Source organism: Nycticebus coucang, chromosome 20, assembly GCF_027406575.1.
Source record: "Nycticebus coucang isolate mNycCou1 chromosome 20, mNycCou1.pri, whole genome shotgun sequence".
Taxonomy (NCBI): Eukaryota; Metazoa; Chordata; class Mammalia; order Primates; family Lorisidae; genus Nycticebus; species Nycticebus coucang.
Genome location: NC_069799.1, coordinates 54,372,749 through 54,387,541, shown reverse-complemented (window position 1 = coordinate 54,387,541; position 14,793 = coordinate 54,372,749). Strand labels below are relative to the sequence as shown.

General features: G+C 35.6%; 1 protein-coding gene across 1 annotated transcript in view; it reads left to right on the top strand.

Annotated features, from left to right (window-relative positions):
• Positions 1-14,793, top strand: part of MALRD1 (MAM and LDL receptor class A domain containing 1) — a 513,794-nt gene that overhangs the window by 318,694 nt on the left and 180,307 nt on the right. The window contains exon 29 of the mRNA XM_053573250.1: positions 10,830-11,013. Coding sequence (XP_053429225.1) covers positions 10,830-11,013 — 184 coding nt within the window. The remainder of the gene's footprint in view (positions 1-10,829; positions 11,014-14,793) is intronic.

Here is a 14,793-nt window from a genome sequence, read left to right as displayed (position 1 = left end):
CTGTATTTGGAAAATAGAATGACAGGTAAATGAAAGTGATTATAAGAAATTATTTCTACAATGTCAGCTTCACTGGTGTCTACACTTTGTACTAAATTGCCAACTTCACCTAAAAGTCCCGTATTGGTCGCCTAAATCTCTAAAGAAAATTCTCAAGAAATAAACGTTTTGGATTCAAAGAACACTGTTCTAGCAAAGAATGTAAGGACTTTCTGTCTGTTTTTAATGAATTTAAAAAATGTATGCCTAAAACCACACAAGTGTACCCGATGAGAATATTGCCCTAATCCTCAAAATTATTCTCTCAGGGCAAAACACTTCCTGTAAACACAAGAGCCACTGTGTATAGATTTTTCTCAGAGTAATAGCTGTTTGCAAGATATTTATGTGAAAGAGAATTTATACAAATTAAAAATAGTCTACACATATATGAACTTAACATTTAAATATGTTTGCAGTTTAAAGGATATACATTTTTATTACTCAATTTTTAAAATAATTAACATTTAAATGATTAAAGAATTACATACATATATGTTTATCTACTAGATGCTGATATTATTCTAAATTCTAGCCACTTCTTTTCATTTCTTTTTTTTTCCTTTTCATTTCTTAAAAGAAGTTTTTAAATGTTTTATTATAAATGATGGAGTATTTAAAAGTCCTCAAAATTAACACTTAAATTAAATAATTGAAATATTGTATGTTCTAGTCTTGTCCTGAGGCAGAAAACAAAACGAGGCTAGTATGGCAAAATGATTTGGATCAAATATGTACAAAATTATTTTTTTGTTATTGCTTCGATTCAAAATGTTTCCTTTATGACAATGAATCTTTGTATCATTTGCATGCCCAGCCTTTTTGTGAGCATTCTTTTTTTATTTTTTTGTTTTTATTTTAATTTTCTTTAAATTTCAATTTAAATGAGGGTAAATGTTTAGGTTACATTGTTTTCATTTCTGTGGCAAAGTCCAAGTTGCAGTTGAGCGGTTCCCCAGGGGGTATGCTGAACACCCTCAAATTGTTCACTTTAAGTGAGACCCAGCCAATCACCCTCCCTCCTCCTTTGTCCCTTTCCTCTTCTCCCCCCTCCCCTTTTGCTTTTTTCTCACTACCTTTTGCTTTTCTTTCATGTGGGCATGTAGTTTTTATTTATATACTGGTTTCATATTTGTATTGAGTGGATTGGATACCTGTTTTATTTTTTCATGTTTTTTCCATTCTTGTGATACTTTACTAAAAAGAATGTATTTCAACTCCACCCAGGTAAAAACAAAAGATATAAAGTCTCCTCTTTTTTTATAGTGAATAGTACTCCATGGTGTGTATAAACCACAGTTTGTTAATCCATTCATGTGTGATGGGCACTTGGCTGGCTTCCACATTTTGTCAGTTATGAACTGAGCTGCAATAAACATTGTAGTGCAGATGACCTTGAGGTAAAATTAGATACTAGTAATGGTGTAATTGGTGTAATTGATAAAGGTTTTTAAGGTGTAATTGATAAAGTCTAAAAAAATAACAAAAAGAATTAATGGATGTAGCAAACACAAAAAGAAAGTTTTATTTAATTGGGATATTTGGAAGCTATGCTCTATTATATATATTAAAAATTAGTAAAGATCAAATAATTCTTATAGTTATATTACTCTTCTGTCTTAGATTTGATTGCAAAAGTTCTAATTACTTATGGGAATTAGTCTATCTACATATATGTAATGTATTTTTAATGTAGATTTCATTTTATAATCATATTTTATATTACGATAGAATGAGAGCAGTTTTTTGACAAAATTTGTTTAACAAAGTGTTTTGTTTTAGTATAGGTTTACATTTATGTAATTATTTTAAAGATAGTACAGGGAGTTCCTGTCTCCCCCACACTCATTTTTCTCCATTATTAACATCTTACAATAGAATGGTGCATTTGTCACAACTAATGAACCAATATTGTATGTCATTAGTAACTGAAGTTCACACTATATCCAGATTTCTTCAGTGTTTCTCTGATGTCACTTTTCTGTTGCAATCGTCATGTCTTCCTGGCCTCTTCTTGGTTGTGACCGTTTCTCAGGCTTTTCTTGGTTTTGGTGATCCTGACAGTTTTGAGGAGAATGGATCAGGTGTTTTGTGAAATGCCCATCAACTGGTGTTTAATGTAATGCTTTTCTCATGAACAGATTGGGTTAATGTGCTTGGAGAGTAAGACCCAGAGGTGCCGTTGTTACAATATCAGCTCAAGTGCCCATGCTGTCAAAGTGAAATATCATGTTTAGGAACTTTGATCACCTGCCTTGATAAGGTGTTTGCCTTATTTCTGTATTTTAAAGTCCCCTCCACCCAACATCATACTCTTGGTAAGAAAGTTGCTATGTGCAGCTCACACCGAAGGTGTAGGAAGTTATGCTTTACCTCCTGAAGGGTGGACTATCTATGTAAATTGTTAGAAATTATTCGGCATAGGATGTTTGTCTCTTCCTTCCATTTATTTATTCATTCAGTAGACTCATTGATATTTGTAATGTGAGTTAGAGTCCAATAGTATTTTATTTTTTGCTCGAGTTTTTCCAGCTTTAAGTATTAATAACTCTTTTAATTTTCTCCTGTGTCCTTATTATTGTGGGAACTTATTTATTTAAGCACTTTCCGATTTTCTAACACTACAAGAAGCCCCAGGGCTCATATATGTTTTCAGACCTAGTCCTGGAAGCAGCCATTGCTCCGAAGACACGCCATGGTTCCTTTTATTGGCAAATGGTATTAGAAATCACATCTGAGCACTAAGTGAGAGCCACCACAATCTGTCTTGTTGCTTATAAGGCTTCTCTGCTGAGAGAGCTAGGAGATAGGGTTCTGAATACTGATTTGCAGACACATATCTATAAATATTTCTGTGTGTAACCATCTGTATCTGTAGTAATCTGAACACAAGTTTATACTGTTTCTAATGATCATCCATTCCTACATGGATCATTCTGGTCTCCTCTGTTACCTTATCTGTAACCTTTCCCTCCATCAGTGAGAAACCTAGCTTCCACCAGCCCCATCCATTTAGTTAATCACTCAACTCTAGTATACATACATAATGGTTTCACAATTGTTACACCACACCCCTGTGAAAAACAACTTTATCTATTAGAGTATGGTGCTTCCATGCAGTGCCTTTTGTCTTCAGGCTTACAGACTTTGCTCTTTTCCAAATTTACTTAGGTCAGCACCTTATTCTCCCCATCTCCTCAATGAAGTTGTTTCATACCTTGGTCATACATTTAGATTTATGAGTCAGTTTCTGCCTTCCTTCTCCGCATACCTCAACCCTCCAAACGATCTTTTGTTAATGGCATGTGTTAAAGTTGCTCTCTGTGCTAAGTTGCGTGGGTTTTGACAAGTGCTTGGTGTTTTGCATTTATCATTACAGTATTATACAAAAAATTTTCACTGCCCTAAAAATGTCCCCTCTGCTTTTCGAATTCAATTCTCTTCCCAGGCCCTTGAACCACTGGTGGTCAGTGATCTCTTTATCATGTCTATGGTTCTGGCTTTTCCAGAATATCATGATAATTATATTTATCATGTGCTTAGGTGAGATGATAATGATTTTCAAACATTAAATGTGCCATGAATATTAGTAATGGGAGCGTGATTTTTTGTAGACAAGATTCCATGGCAGATGACAGGCTCTTCAGAAAGACAAGGCCATAATATTGCCCTAAAATCTTTGTAGCTAACAGAGAAATGAAAAGTGGGCTTCAGTATAGGTTCTAAAATCACCATTTTGTTTGTTCGTTTGTAGTTTTGTTCTCTTTGTTTCTCTCAGAAACCTGAGAATTCTACAGTGCTGTTTCTATAATGTTTCAATTGAGAAATTGATAACAAATATAATTTTCTGGTAAGTAAATTATTTCCTATTGCTGGAAGTTTGTGCCTTTTTCTCTTAAACTTGGAGTTTAGAGACTTGACCAGGATGTGTTGAGTCTTAAATTTTTCATTGTCCAACCCATGAACCTCTCCTCCTCGCTCTTTCCCTTCCTATCTCTTCCCTTCCCTTCTCTTTTTGCTTCCTTTCAATCTATTTCTTTCTCTCTTTTATTTGTATCTTGATTCCCTACATCCACTAACAGTTATTGTCTTTTTCCTCCCAATATTCACTTTGTGCATTTTTGCTTAACAATATTAAATAATGTTAATACTACTGTTTCAATATAATATCACAACTAATGTTAGGTGTTAATGCTAACTGCTGGTTAAGAGCAGAGCTTAGCTTTAAACCTTGCAGCCTGCCTTCAGAGCCTCTGGAGGCACATCGCTGTTAATACATACTGTATTTTGAGATAATAACATTTGTCTTTCTGGTCACATATTTGGCTTCTAGAAGTCTCAATCCTATTATTCAGTTAAGCTTTTCTTTTTCTCTCTGAGACCATTTTCTTTTAATATGCCCAGTTCTTTAAATTACCCACTTCCACATACTTCTTAAATTTCCTTAAGATTTTGGTAGTCTGTTTGTAAGAATACTTCTTTTTCTCCTGTTAAATATGCCTCAACATATCGATGTAATTTTGAGATTATTTTATTATTTTAAATTATGGTAAATTATATAGAACATAAAAATTTACCATCGTGATCATTTTTAAGTGGACAGTTTCATAGCATAAAGTGACTCACATTATTCTGCAATACTCACCACCATCCATCCCAAGACTCCTTATTTTTTTTTTTTTTTTTACAAATTTAGAATTTTGGGCAGTGCCTGTGGCTCAGTGAGTAGCACCAGTTCCATATACTGAAGGTGGCGAGTTCGAACTCGGCCGCAGCCAAACTGCAACAACAACAAAGGGATGGCCAGTCGTGTGGCACCGCCTGTGCTGCAGGGCCACTCTACTCTATCCAGGGCAACAGCTTGGGGTTCTGTCTCAAAAATACAAATTTAGAATTTTTATTAAAAATCATAATTGTATACATTTATGGGGTACAATGCGATGATTTTACGTGCCATGTGGAAGGCTTAAATCAAACTTATTAATGTAGCCTTCACCTCACCTACTTACTTTTGGTGGTAAGACATTTAAAATTTGCTCTTAGTTATCTTGAAATATACCATTGCATGGTGTACATTAGGTGAGATCCCACCAGATGCCCTCTCCCCACCCACAAATCGCCCTCCCCCTTTCACTTCCCCTCCCCCACTTCATCCCTCCCACTTGCTAGACTACATTTGTGTTTCATCATTCATATGGATGTGTAAGTGTTTATATATTGGTTCATCTTGCAAAACTGAAACTCCATGACTGTTAAATACTAACTCCATTGTCTTCTCTCGCACAGTCCTTGGCAACCACACTGCTTTCTGTCTCTGTGAATTCTTCTCCTGAGGTGCCTCATATAAATGGAATCAGGCAGTATCTGTCTCTTGTGACTGGCTTATTTCATGTAGCCTGATATCCTCAGGGGTCATCTATACTGTAGCACACGTCAGAATTTCCTTCAATCTTAAGGCTGAATAATATTTCATTGTATGTCTATATCTCATTTTGTTTATTCATTCATTGGTGAACCCTTGAGTTGCTTTCATCTTTTGGGTTTTATAAGAGTAATGTTGCTGTGAACATGGGAAGACAAATACACCTCTTCAAGTTCCTGCTTTCAGTTCCCTTGAGTATATACCTAAAGTGGAATTACACTGTCATATAGTAACTGCATTTTTTAGTTGTTGTTTTTTTTTTAACCTTCATATTATTTTGTACATTCTTACCAAAAGAATTCTCAATCACACTCATTGTTATTTTCTGGGGTTTTTTTTAATAGCAATCATCCTCATGGCTGTGAAGTATACTTGATGTGATTTTGATTATTAACTTTAGTATCCATCCAAGCTACTGGGTCTTCTTGCAAAGTGAATGATTTTTTGTTATTGTATCCACTAGAGGAGCCTTCTTTGTGGATTGCAATGTAAATAATGATTCATAAAATGGTTTTCGCTGCATCAATCCCATGCACTCCAGAACACAAAGCTTCCAGCAGGGGTACAATCCATCCTGTTCCACTGGCAAGTCATTTTTCCCCCTAAATCTACTGGCCATTTATTGTCATGGATGTGTCTCTTCTCTCTATCAGGGGCCCAGAATGATGGGGTCATAAGCTTGTTCCAAGATGCTCATTTCTTCAGAATTCTCATAGGTTGTTCTTGTAAGCTGTACATCTCTTGAATTAGATTTGTGATCATTTTTATTAAAAAATTTAATTAAGGAGTTACATGAAACAACCACCTTTATGTTCATTGTTTAAAATTGTACTGAAAGTTCAAGGCAATGTAAAAATAAAAAGAGAGGAGCATTAAATATTAGCCAGGGACAAGCAAAACCGATCTATAGTCTTCCAGGATTGATACCGAGTGAGGAAGCCAGTAGCCATCGCTGGTTTGCCATCCTGCCAACATGAATGTTTTCTTATGTTATCAGTCCCCAGGAGAGAAAAAAAATAAAGATATATCCTAACCATTGTTGGAACACACGTTGTAATCTATCTAGAAATAAATTTAAGTGTGTAACTTATTTATAGAAAAGCCTTTTGTTTAGTGACAATGAAATAGACCTGAACAAGTGGAAACATCAGTGATATATCAAGGTAAAATAATTCGATATTTCAATATTTCAATTATTTACTAAATTATTCTAGATTTGGAAGAGCAAACATATGAGAAAAATAAAAAGGAAAAATAACATTGAGGGAAGTTGAAAATGTGACCTATAAAAATGTAACATTAAGATTTAGTTACACAGAAACCCTACTCTTTCCATTTAAAATATTTATGCACTATTTAAATTATGTATACGCACTTATAATCACATTATGCAGCATTCTAATTATTGCCTCAACCATGGGATATAATCCAGAAAATCTGGGAGGAAAAGGAAGGCTGTCATACTACTGGTTTTGCTGTGTTCTTTCTTTCTGATGTTCCAACATTTCTTCTGTTATTTACTTTCTCTTTAATGAAGTTAAGATACGTTAGCCATTCATTTAGGGAGGTCTACTGGGGACAAATTTTCTTTTTTTCAATTGAGAAAGTCCTGGAGGAGTGGTTTTGAGGATCTTGCAGCCTCATGTGACTGGAATTCCAGGCCCTTCAATCAGCCTTTGCTGGTAGGTAAGGACCAGACTAGTTTTTCAGTCGCATCTAGCTGTTAGAGAGTAATTATTATCTAAACCTTTTCTTTCTTTCTAGACTTCGCCTTTCCTGGTCTTTTGGGTAGACAGCAATCTTTATCTGTTATAGTTCCTGGGTTATATAGTTGGTTTGCCATTTCCATATTGGGATATGTGATAAAAGAAGAAAATGTAGATAACTCATCACTTTATGGTGCCTTGAGCCCTGAGGTCCCTACCCAGTCTACCTTTTTCTCTGTACTTTTCAGAGTCTTACATTTCTATGTAATTCTACATAATGTCCAAGGGTTTTAGCTGTTTTTACAAGGAAGAATATGGAAAATGAAGCCTATTCAAATGTTCCAAAAAGAACAGAATATAGTAACTTATTAAGTATGATATTGAGGGAATGATAGAGATATTTGAGACTGATACAGTAAACATAGAAACATTCAAAATATGACAAAGATAACTGGAAAAAGAGAGGTATTGATCAAATGGTTTAGAGAAAATTGGCAAATAATGTGGGGAAAATATATATATTTGCCTCAAAACATATTAAAGTGAAATTCCTAGTGAACCTATGAGTATGTCTGTACAATTTCAAGTATCGCCATCTTTTTAGTGTTTCTTCTTTCCTTTCTTGGAATGACCCCAAAGGAAAAGATTGGCATAAAGTATGTAGACACAACTACTGTAAAACAAATGTGCCACATATAAGAAAAAGGGTCAACAAGCTTAAAATACAAGAAAGCAATTCTTAGTTGGGTAAATGGTTAAGTTATAGGTACTGCCTCACACGCTATAATTTAATCACTTTTGTATTAATGTTTATTTTGTATTAGTATCACTGCAGTTAATCACTTCTCATATATTTATTTCATTGAGGTCTTGAGTTTTGAATGCAAAAATTAAAGTCTTGGTGGCAAAGTCATGCGCCGGAAACAGATTTTTTTTTCCTTTTCCAGTTAAAAAGAATAGAAATCAGATCACAATAACAAGTGAACAAATAAAACTGTAATATATGTGGAACAAAAATTTGGTATTAACACTCTAATTACTTGTTTAAGTTGTTCTGTTAAGTGTATATATTTGTATATATAGAATTTTAGAGTAATTTATTCCTGTGACTCTCTTATGTTCACCTTCACGGGGCACTGTGTCTCTTTACTTTGTATCCCAGAACTTCACATGGTATTTGGTACTGTATAAGCATCAGATGTTTGCTGATTCAATAAAATGAGTAGATGGATGAGTAAATAAATAGATAAATCTTCATTGCGCATTTGGATGAGTTTACATTTTAGTAATTATAGGAATAATATTTCATGCTACATCCAAGGTAGGACAATGGCAAACATATTACAATGGTATTCTATACTATCTTTTGGCTGATCTGTGGTTGACTTTCAAAAAGAATTCACCTTCATTTTCTTTTTTTTTTGTAGAGACAGAGTCTCACTTTATCACCCTTGGTAGAGTGCCGTGGCCTCACACAGCTCACAGCAACCTCCAACTCCTGGGCTTAGGTGATTCTCTTGCCTCAGCCTCCCGAGCAGCTGGGACTACAGGTGCTCGCCACAACATCCGGCTATTTTTTTTGTTGTTGCACTTTGGCCAGGGCCGGACTTGAACCCACCACCCTCGGCATATGGGGCCGGCACCCTACCCGCTGAGCCACAGGCGCTGCCCCAGAATTCACCTTCATTTTCTACTGCAGAAAATGACAGGAAATCCATTATTTAAGCCCTCTTTTATATTATTTACTAAGAATCCAGTTGTAAGACTTAAGGAAATAGTTCATATTTCATTGATTAACATGATCACGTGACCTTCTTTGATGGTGTTTGTTGTGTATCCTTTGAGGCCCTGACCTAGGTGATGAATGGTTCTATCACCTGCAGGGGCAGATTAAAAGGAAACATTAATAAAGTGAATTAAGTCTGAACATTAAGACAGGCTTTTATCCACATCCAGCCTCTTCTATTGTTAAGTGTCAGAGATATCCCACTCTGTTTAGTTTTTAATTTAACTAACCATCCCTTTGATTGCAAATTACTAAGACATCACCGAGAGTCAAAAACCAACCTTAAAAAGACTTCTCTTCTGTAGTTGTCAAAAAGATGTGGAATTCTATTAATTAAGTGTGAATTTCCCCTCCCCTTCAGTACAGAAGTTATGCAATTCTCAGGGTACAAGGGTTTGTCGTTGTTGTTTTGGAAAGGATGTTGAAAGATCTGTCTAAAGCTGTTAATCGTTCCGCAAAGTTAATTTTAGATTAAGTGATGTGTAGTTGCTTCTCTCTGCGACAACACAGAGAAAGAACCACTTGATCAAATATCTGTGTTTCCCTCAGCAGAGTAAGACATCGACCATATATATTCATAGCTTCAAAGCATGAAACTATGAATGTCTAACTCCTTTGGGTCTCCTTCCAGAGAATGTCTTTTTCTTTTTAGCCTAGATTCTTTAAAATATCTGTATTTCACAGCTGTATGCTATAAATCTGTTGGAACATCTCACATGATTTTCTGGATGTTAGTACCCAAAATCATCCCCTCTATTCTACTCCTATTTACAAACTTCAGAGACTTTGGTTTTCTTGTGAATCATCATGAAAACACAGTGACCTAGGACAGAAACATATTAAAGGATATTCAGTATTTGAAGGCTAATCCTAAGCATACTGTTGTGTGTGTATATAAATTTTCTTTGCTATATATCTATCATTTTTTTTAAATCACCTACTTCTCAGAAAGGACTAGAATTAAAATACAAAGAAGAGTGTATACACGCAAAGCCTCATCCTTGTGTGCTCAACTGGTTTATATACTGTTTCAGTGTGGGTGTTGTTTTATTGGGTCATTAGGGTTATGTTATATATCGTGTCATGTCATGTTCTTATGGGACTGTTTATATATTAGAATATTATATATATTACAGGTTGACTAAGAGACATTTGGTCACATAAGTTTTGTAGAAAATTAACTTTTCCTTCTCCATTGAAGAATTTTGCACAGGAACATTTATCATGACTCATATGGTAATCATAGTAGAATTTTCAAAAGTCAGAATAATATTATTATGTAATAATGGAATTCTTGAACTCTGATCTTAGAAATTAGCCTTTCTCTTTGTGTTCGATTCACTTCACAATATGTTTATCATGCCCAGCAGGAATAAGTGATTTCTTCCTCCTTTTCACCTCTCTTTTCATTCATCTCTCTTTTCTCTTCCCCTGTGTCAATGATTTATGTTCTTTGAAGGAAGGTGCAACCTCAGTAATTAGAGAATACGGGTAAAAGATATGGTAGGTAGAAGCATCCAGAACTATGAACCCAGAGCTTCTGTAAGCTATTCCAATTCTGTCAAACATCAAGAATTTTATGTATATGCAAGAAGAGTTGGGTATAACCAAATAGGATACTTTATAATAATGGTATCTCTGAAAATTCCAAAACAAATGCATTACTAATCCTGTGAGTATACCTTCTGGGAAATACCTTAGTAGATCAGCATGCATCTCTTTTGGTGCGATAAACTATATCATGGATATTATTCAGAATTCCAATTTTTTTTCAGTTTCCATTGGTCAAATGCTTTGGGGTTAAATAACTGTTTTCCTTCTTCTTCTTTCGTGTTTAATTATTTCCTTTCCCTCCTACAAACCTCTTTTCTTTTAGACAGAGAAAGGACTAACGAAAGTGTGGGAAGAAAGTAGACAGAACTCTGGCAATCGCTGGCAAAGGGCAGACGTCCTGCTGGGAAAGTTAAGGAACTTTGAAGTCATATTTCAAGGCATCAGAACAAGGGATCTGGGAGGAGGAGCTGCCATTGATGATATTGAATTTAAAAACTGCACAACTGGTGAGTTTCCAGAAAGCGCTTCCATTTGGAAGCACATTTATAATCTAGCCGTTTTATCTTTGTTATACATTTATAAAATGTTCTGCTATCACATATTTTGTATGAACAAAGATATCATTTTATAATGGTGAACTCACAACTGCATGTTAAGAGAAAGCCTGACATAGTCTGTTGGGGCTTCTATAACAAAGTACCACCCACTGGGTTATCTTATAAATAACAGAGATTTCCTTGTCACGATTCTGGAGGCTGGGAAGTCCAGGATCAAGGCAGATTCCATGTCTGGTGAGGGTTTATTTCTCGGTTCCTAAGTGGCATCTTCTTGCAATGTCTTTACAAGGTGGGAGGGCAAATGAACTCCTTTGGGCTGATTTTATAAAAGCACTAATCCCATTCTGGAGGTCTCTGTTCTGGGGACTTAATCACCTTTCAAAAGACCACTCTCAACTAGTTCAGGTTAGGATTTCAACCTATGAATTGATTGAAAAGGGGGCATAAACATTCAGACCACAGCAGTATCTTCTCTGACTTTTGATGGCATAAGTTATCCCCCCCTTTCTTTCATACTATCTGTTTTCTCATCTGTAGAAATGTTCTCTATTGAAATTATTTTTCAATATAATGTGCAATGTGTACATGAATTATCTAATTTAATCAAAAATAAAGCAGTAAAAAGAAAGAGAAAGTTAGCAGGTAGTGCGTATGTGAGACATAAATTAAACCAGGTGAAATTCAAGTTCAATATGAATTCAAGCTATGCTTTAGGAGATTTAAAAATGCTACACCAGCTGGTGAACAGTAACTTGAAAGAAACTTTGCTATCATTTATCATGTTTCCAAATATGAAGGATTACCACACTTAGATTCTCTTTACGAAACTACCCAGAAAATGTCAAAAAATAATTATAAATACATTTGTACAATTTCACAGTTTGCGACGTCTTTCAGAGGAATAATTCCGTTTGGTTTCCAAAACAGAGCTGTGTGAGACCTTCTGCCAATAAAGGATATGCCTTCTGTGGTTTTCTACACAGATTCACTTGGCAGTGAGCCTCGGCAACTGAAGAGCTAAACCTGAATGCTATTTGGTTTTATTGTCGCTCTCATATTAAAATATCGTTTCAGTGAGGCAGTTCAAAAATGTGACGATGTTTTTTGGTGGTGTTCTAGCATCTGCTCTTTTTAGGAGTGGTGCTGTTTCAACTAGTTCTGCTTAAAAAGAAAGGCTTTAAAGTTTGATCCAAACCCTCTTCCCCCCAGTGTTTCTAGAAAAGGTAGCTGCTACTTAGGGGCCATATGCATGTTCTGTAGAACAACTCCAGGCAACTACGAGAGCAGGTGGCAGGATTTGAACTTGGAGATGTTCGGAAGACAGGGATTCAACAACAATAACAACAACAAAGAGGTTCTGTGCCTTAGATTGTGAAAAGGAAATCTGAGATCTGAGACGTGAAAATGTGCTTCTTCAACTCTTTCCTAGTAACTTTCCCAGTACTGTGTTGATTTTCTATTATGGTTAGTAACTCAATCTAGAAATGATTTTGGCAACTTGAAAAGGAAAAAATTCTTCAAAACTTTTTCTAAGATTTTTATAAAGAAAGAAGCTTTTATTAAAGAAGAGAAATTCCTTTCCTCTCTAGGGAAGCAGAATGATTCCTAGATGGGTTGATTCAGGACAGAAGGGAACTGAGAGTTATTATTCCAGCTTTGCCCACTTTCATGTAGAAGTTTTCACTATTTTCTTTCTTCTTTGTCTTAAAGACCTAAGAGAATTTAAATGATCATAATTAATTTTGTGCATCCTAAGCCAACATGTGGCTTCCTAAGTTATACTTTAATATCTGATACATAGTAATAAACTACTTTTAAGTCTATAGGGTTTTTTTTTTTCTCCTATGTCATCAAATAAAGAGGCATCCTGTTGTCAGTTGTAGTGGAATATGGCCAATTGAATACTGGATAAGTTTTAGGAAAAGGTAGCCCTCGGTTTTTAATATCTTAGCCTGCTAAATTATGGGGGCAAGACATGATTGCAAGAGGGACTTTACCTAACAATTGCAATCAGTGTAACCTGGCTTATTGTACCCTCAATGAATCCCCAACAATAAAAAAAAAAAAAAAAGAAAAAAAAAAAAATATCTTAGCCTGCTACAAATAATGAAGATTTTCATATATATATATATTTTTTTTACAGTTAAGTCAGAATGTATTACAAAAGCATCCTGGGAAAGTCTGAAAGGCTATGAATGGTACTAAATTTCTTTAGTTTTAAATTGTATGCCAATAAAATACCAGTGTGTGTGTGTGTGTGTGTAACGTGGGTAATGAGAAAGAGCTTAGAGGATAAGGTACCCCAAGTTGTTCTCTGCAGTTGCCAGCTTAGAAGAAGAGAATGAATGGTAGTGGTCAGAACACCTAAAAATCAGAGACGCATTTAGTCATGGTGGTCCAGAACTAGGAAGTCAAACTCTTGGGTTTGGCATCTGGCTCCATCACTTGGCTCTGGTAAGTGTCTTCATTTCAATTTGCCTCCGTTTCCTCATGAATAAATTTGAGATGGTATAACAGGACTTCCATTGTGAGTTTCTACGAATATTAAATATGTTAATATATGTGAGGTCATTAGAATAGCCTTGGCACGTAGTAAAATTTGTGTTAATATCACATTTTATTATGACAGTTATTATTATTATTACCATGCCATATAGTGCTGTATTGCCCTGTATTAGGAAATCAACTTCAAATTAGATGCAAACAGGTTACAAGAAAATTTATCATGAAATTTTTGCTGTTTCCCTATTTGAGATCTAAGACTTAAAAAATAACTTAGTGTTGGGACGGTGCCTGTGGCTCAAAGGAGTAGGGCGCTGGCCCCATATTCCAGAGGTGGTGGGTTCAAACCCAGCCCCGGCCAAAAACTGCAAAAAAAAAAAAAAAAAAAAAAGACTTAGTGTTTATTTCTGTCACTTGCTACCAATCATGCACACAAAAATATCTTGTATAGTTTCATTTATATAAAGTGTCCAGAAAAGGAAAAGGTATAGGGCAGCAGTTCTCAACCTGTGGGACAAGACCCACTGGAACTGTATTAAAGGGCCGTGGCATTAGGAAGGTTGAGAACCACTGGCATACGGACAGAAAGTAGATTAGTGGCTGCTTAGAGCTGAGAGAGCAGGGAGGTGGTGGGAAATGGCTGCTCACTAATAAAGGGTTTCCTCATAGGGTGGTAAAAAATATCCTAAAATTGTTTGTGGTGATCATTGCACAACTTCACTAATATGCTGAAACCATTAAATGTTACATGATTGTAATTAATGTCTTATAAATTCTAAATCAATAAAGCTGTTTAAAAAAATAAATGAGATAGAATTCTGGAAAGACAGTGGTGGTAGTGACAGAATAGCTCCTGATTTTCCCGAGATCTCACATCACAACAGTCAGACCTCCTAGTAGGCAAAGTCAACAGGTCGTGAAAAACATACTCAATGAAATTAAGTGCAAATATATCCCTATAAGCCAAAATGCAAATGAGAGGGGACGAACCACAGAGACAAGACCTGGGCGGTCTTATATCCATAGGGGTCCCTTATATCCATAGGGGAAAAGGCAGGAGACTCCCCAAAAAGCCAAGTGGTACTCACTGGAAAACACAGCCAGGAGGTCAGACATGGCAGCCAACAGTGGAGAAGGTTTTAACCTCTCTGAGAAAGAATGGATCCAAGGGGTCTCTGGGCTAGGACCATCCGTGGGCTCTCAAATTAGTCCTCCAAGGATCCCCCT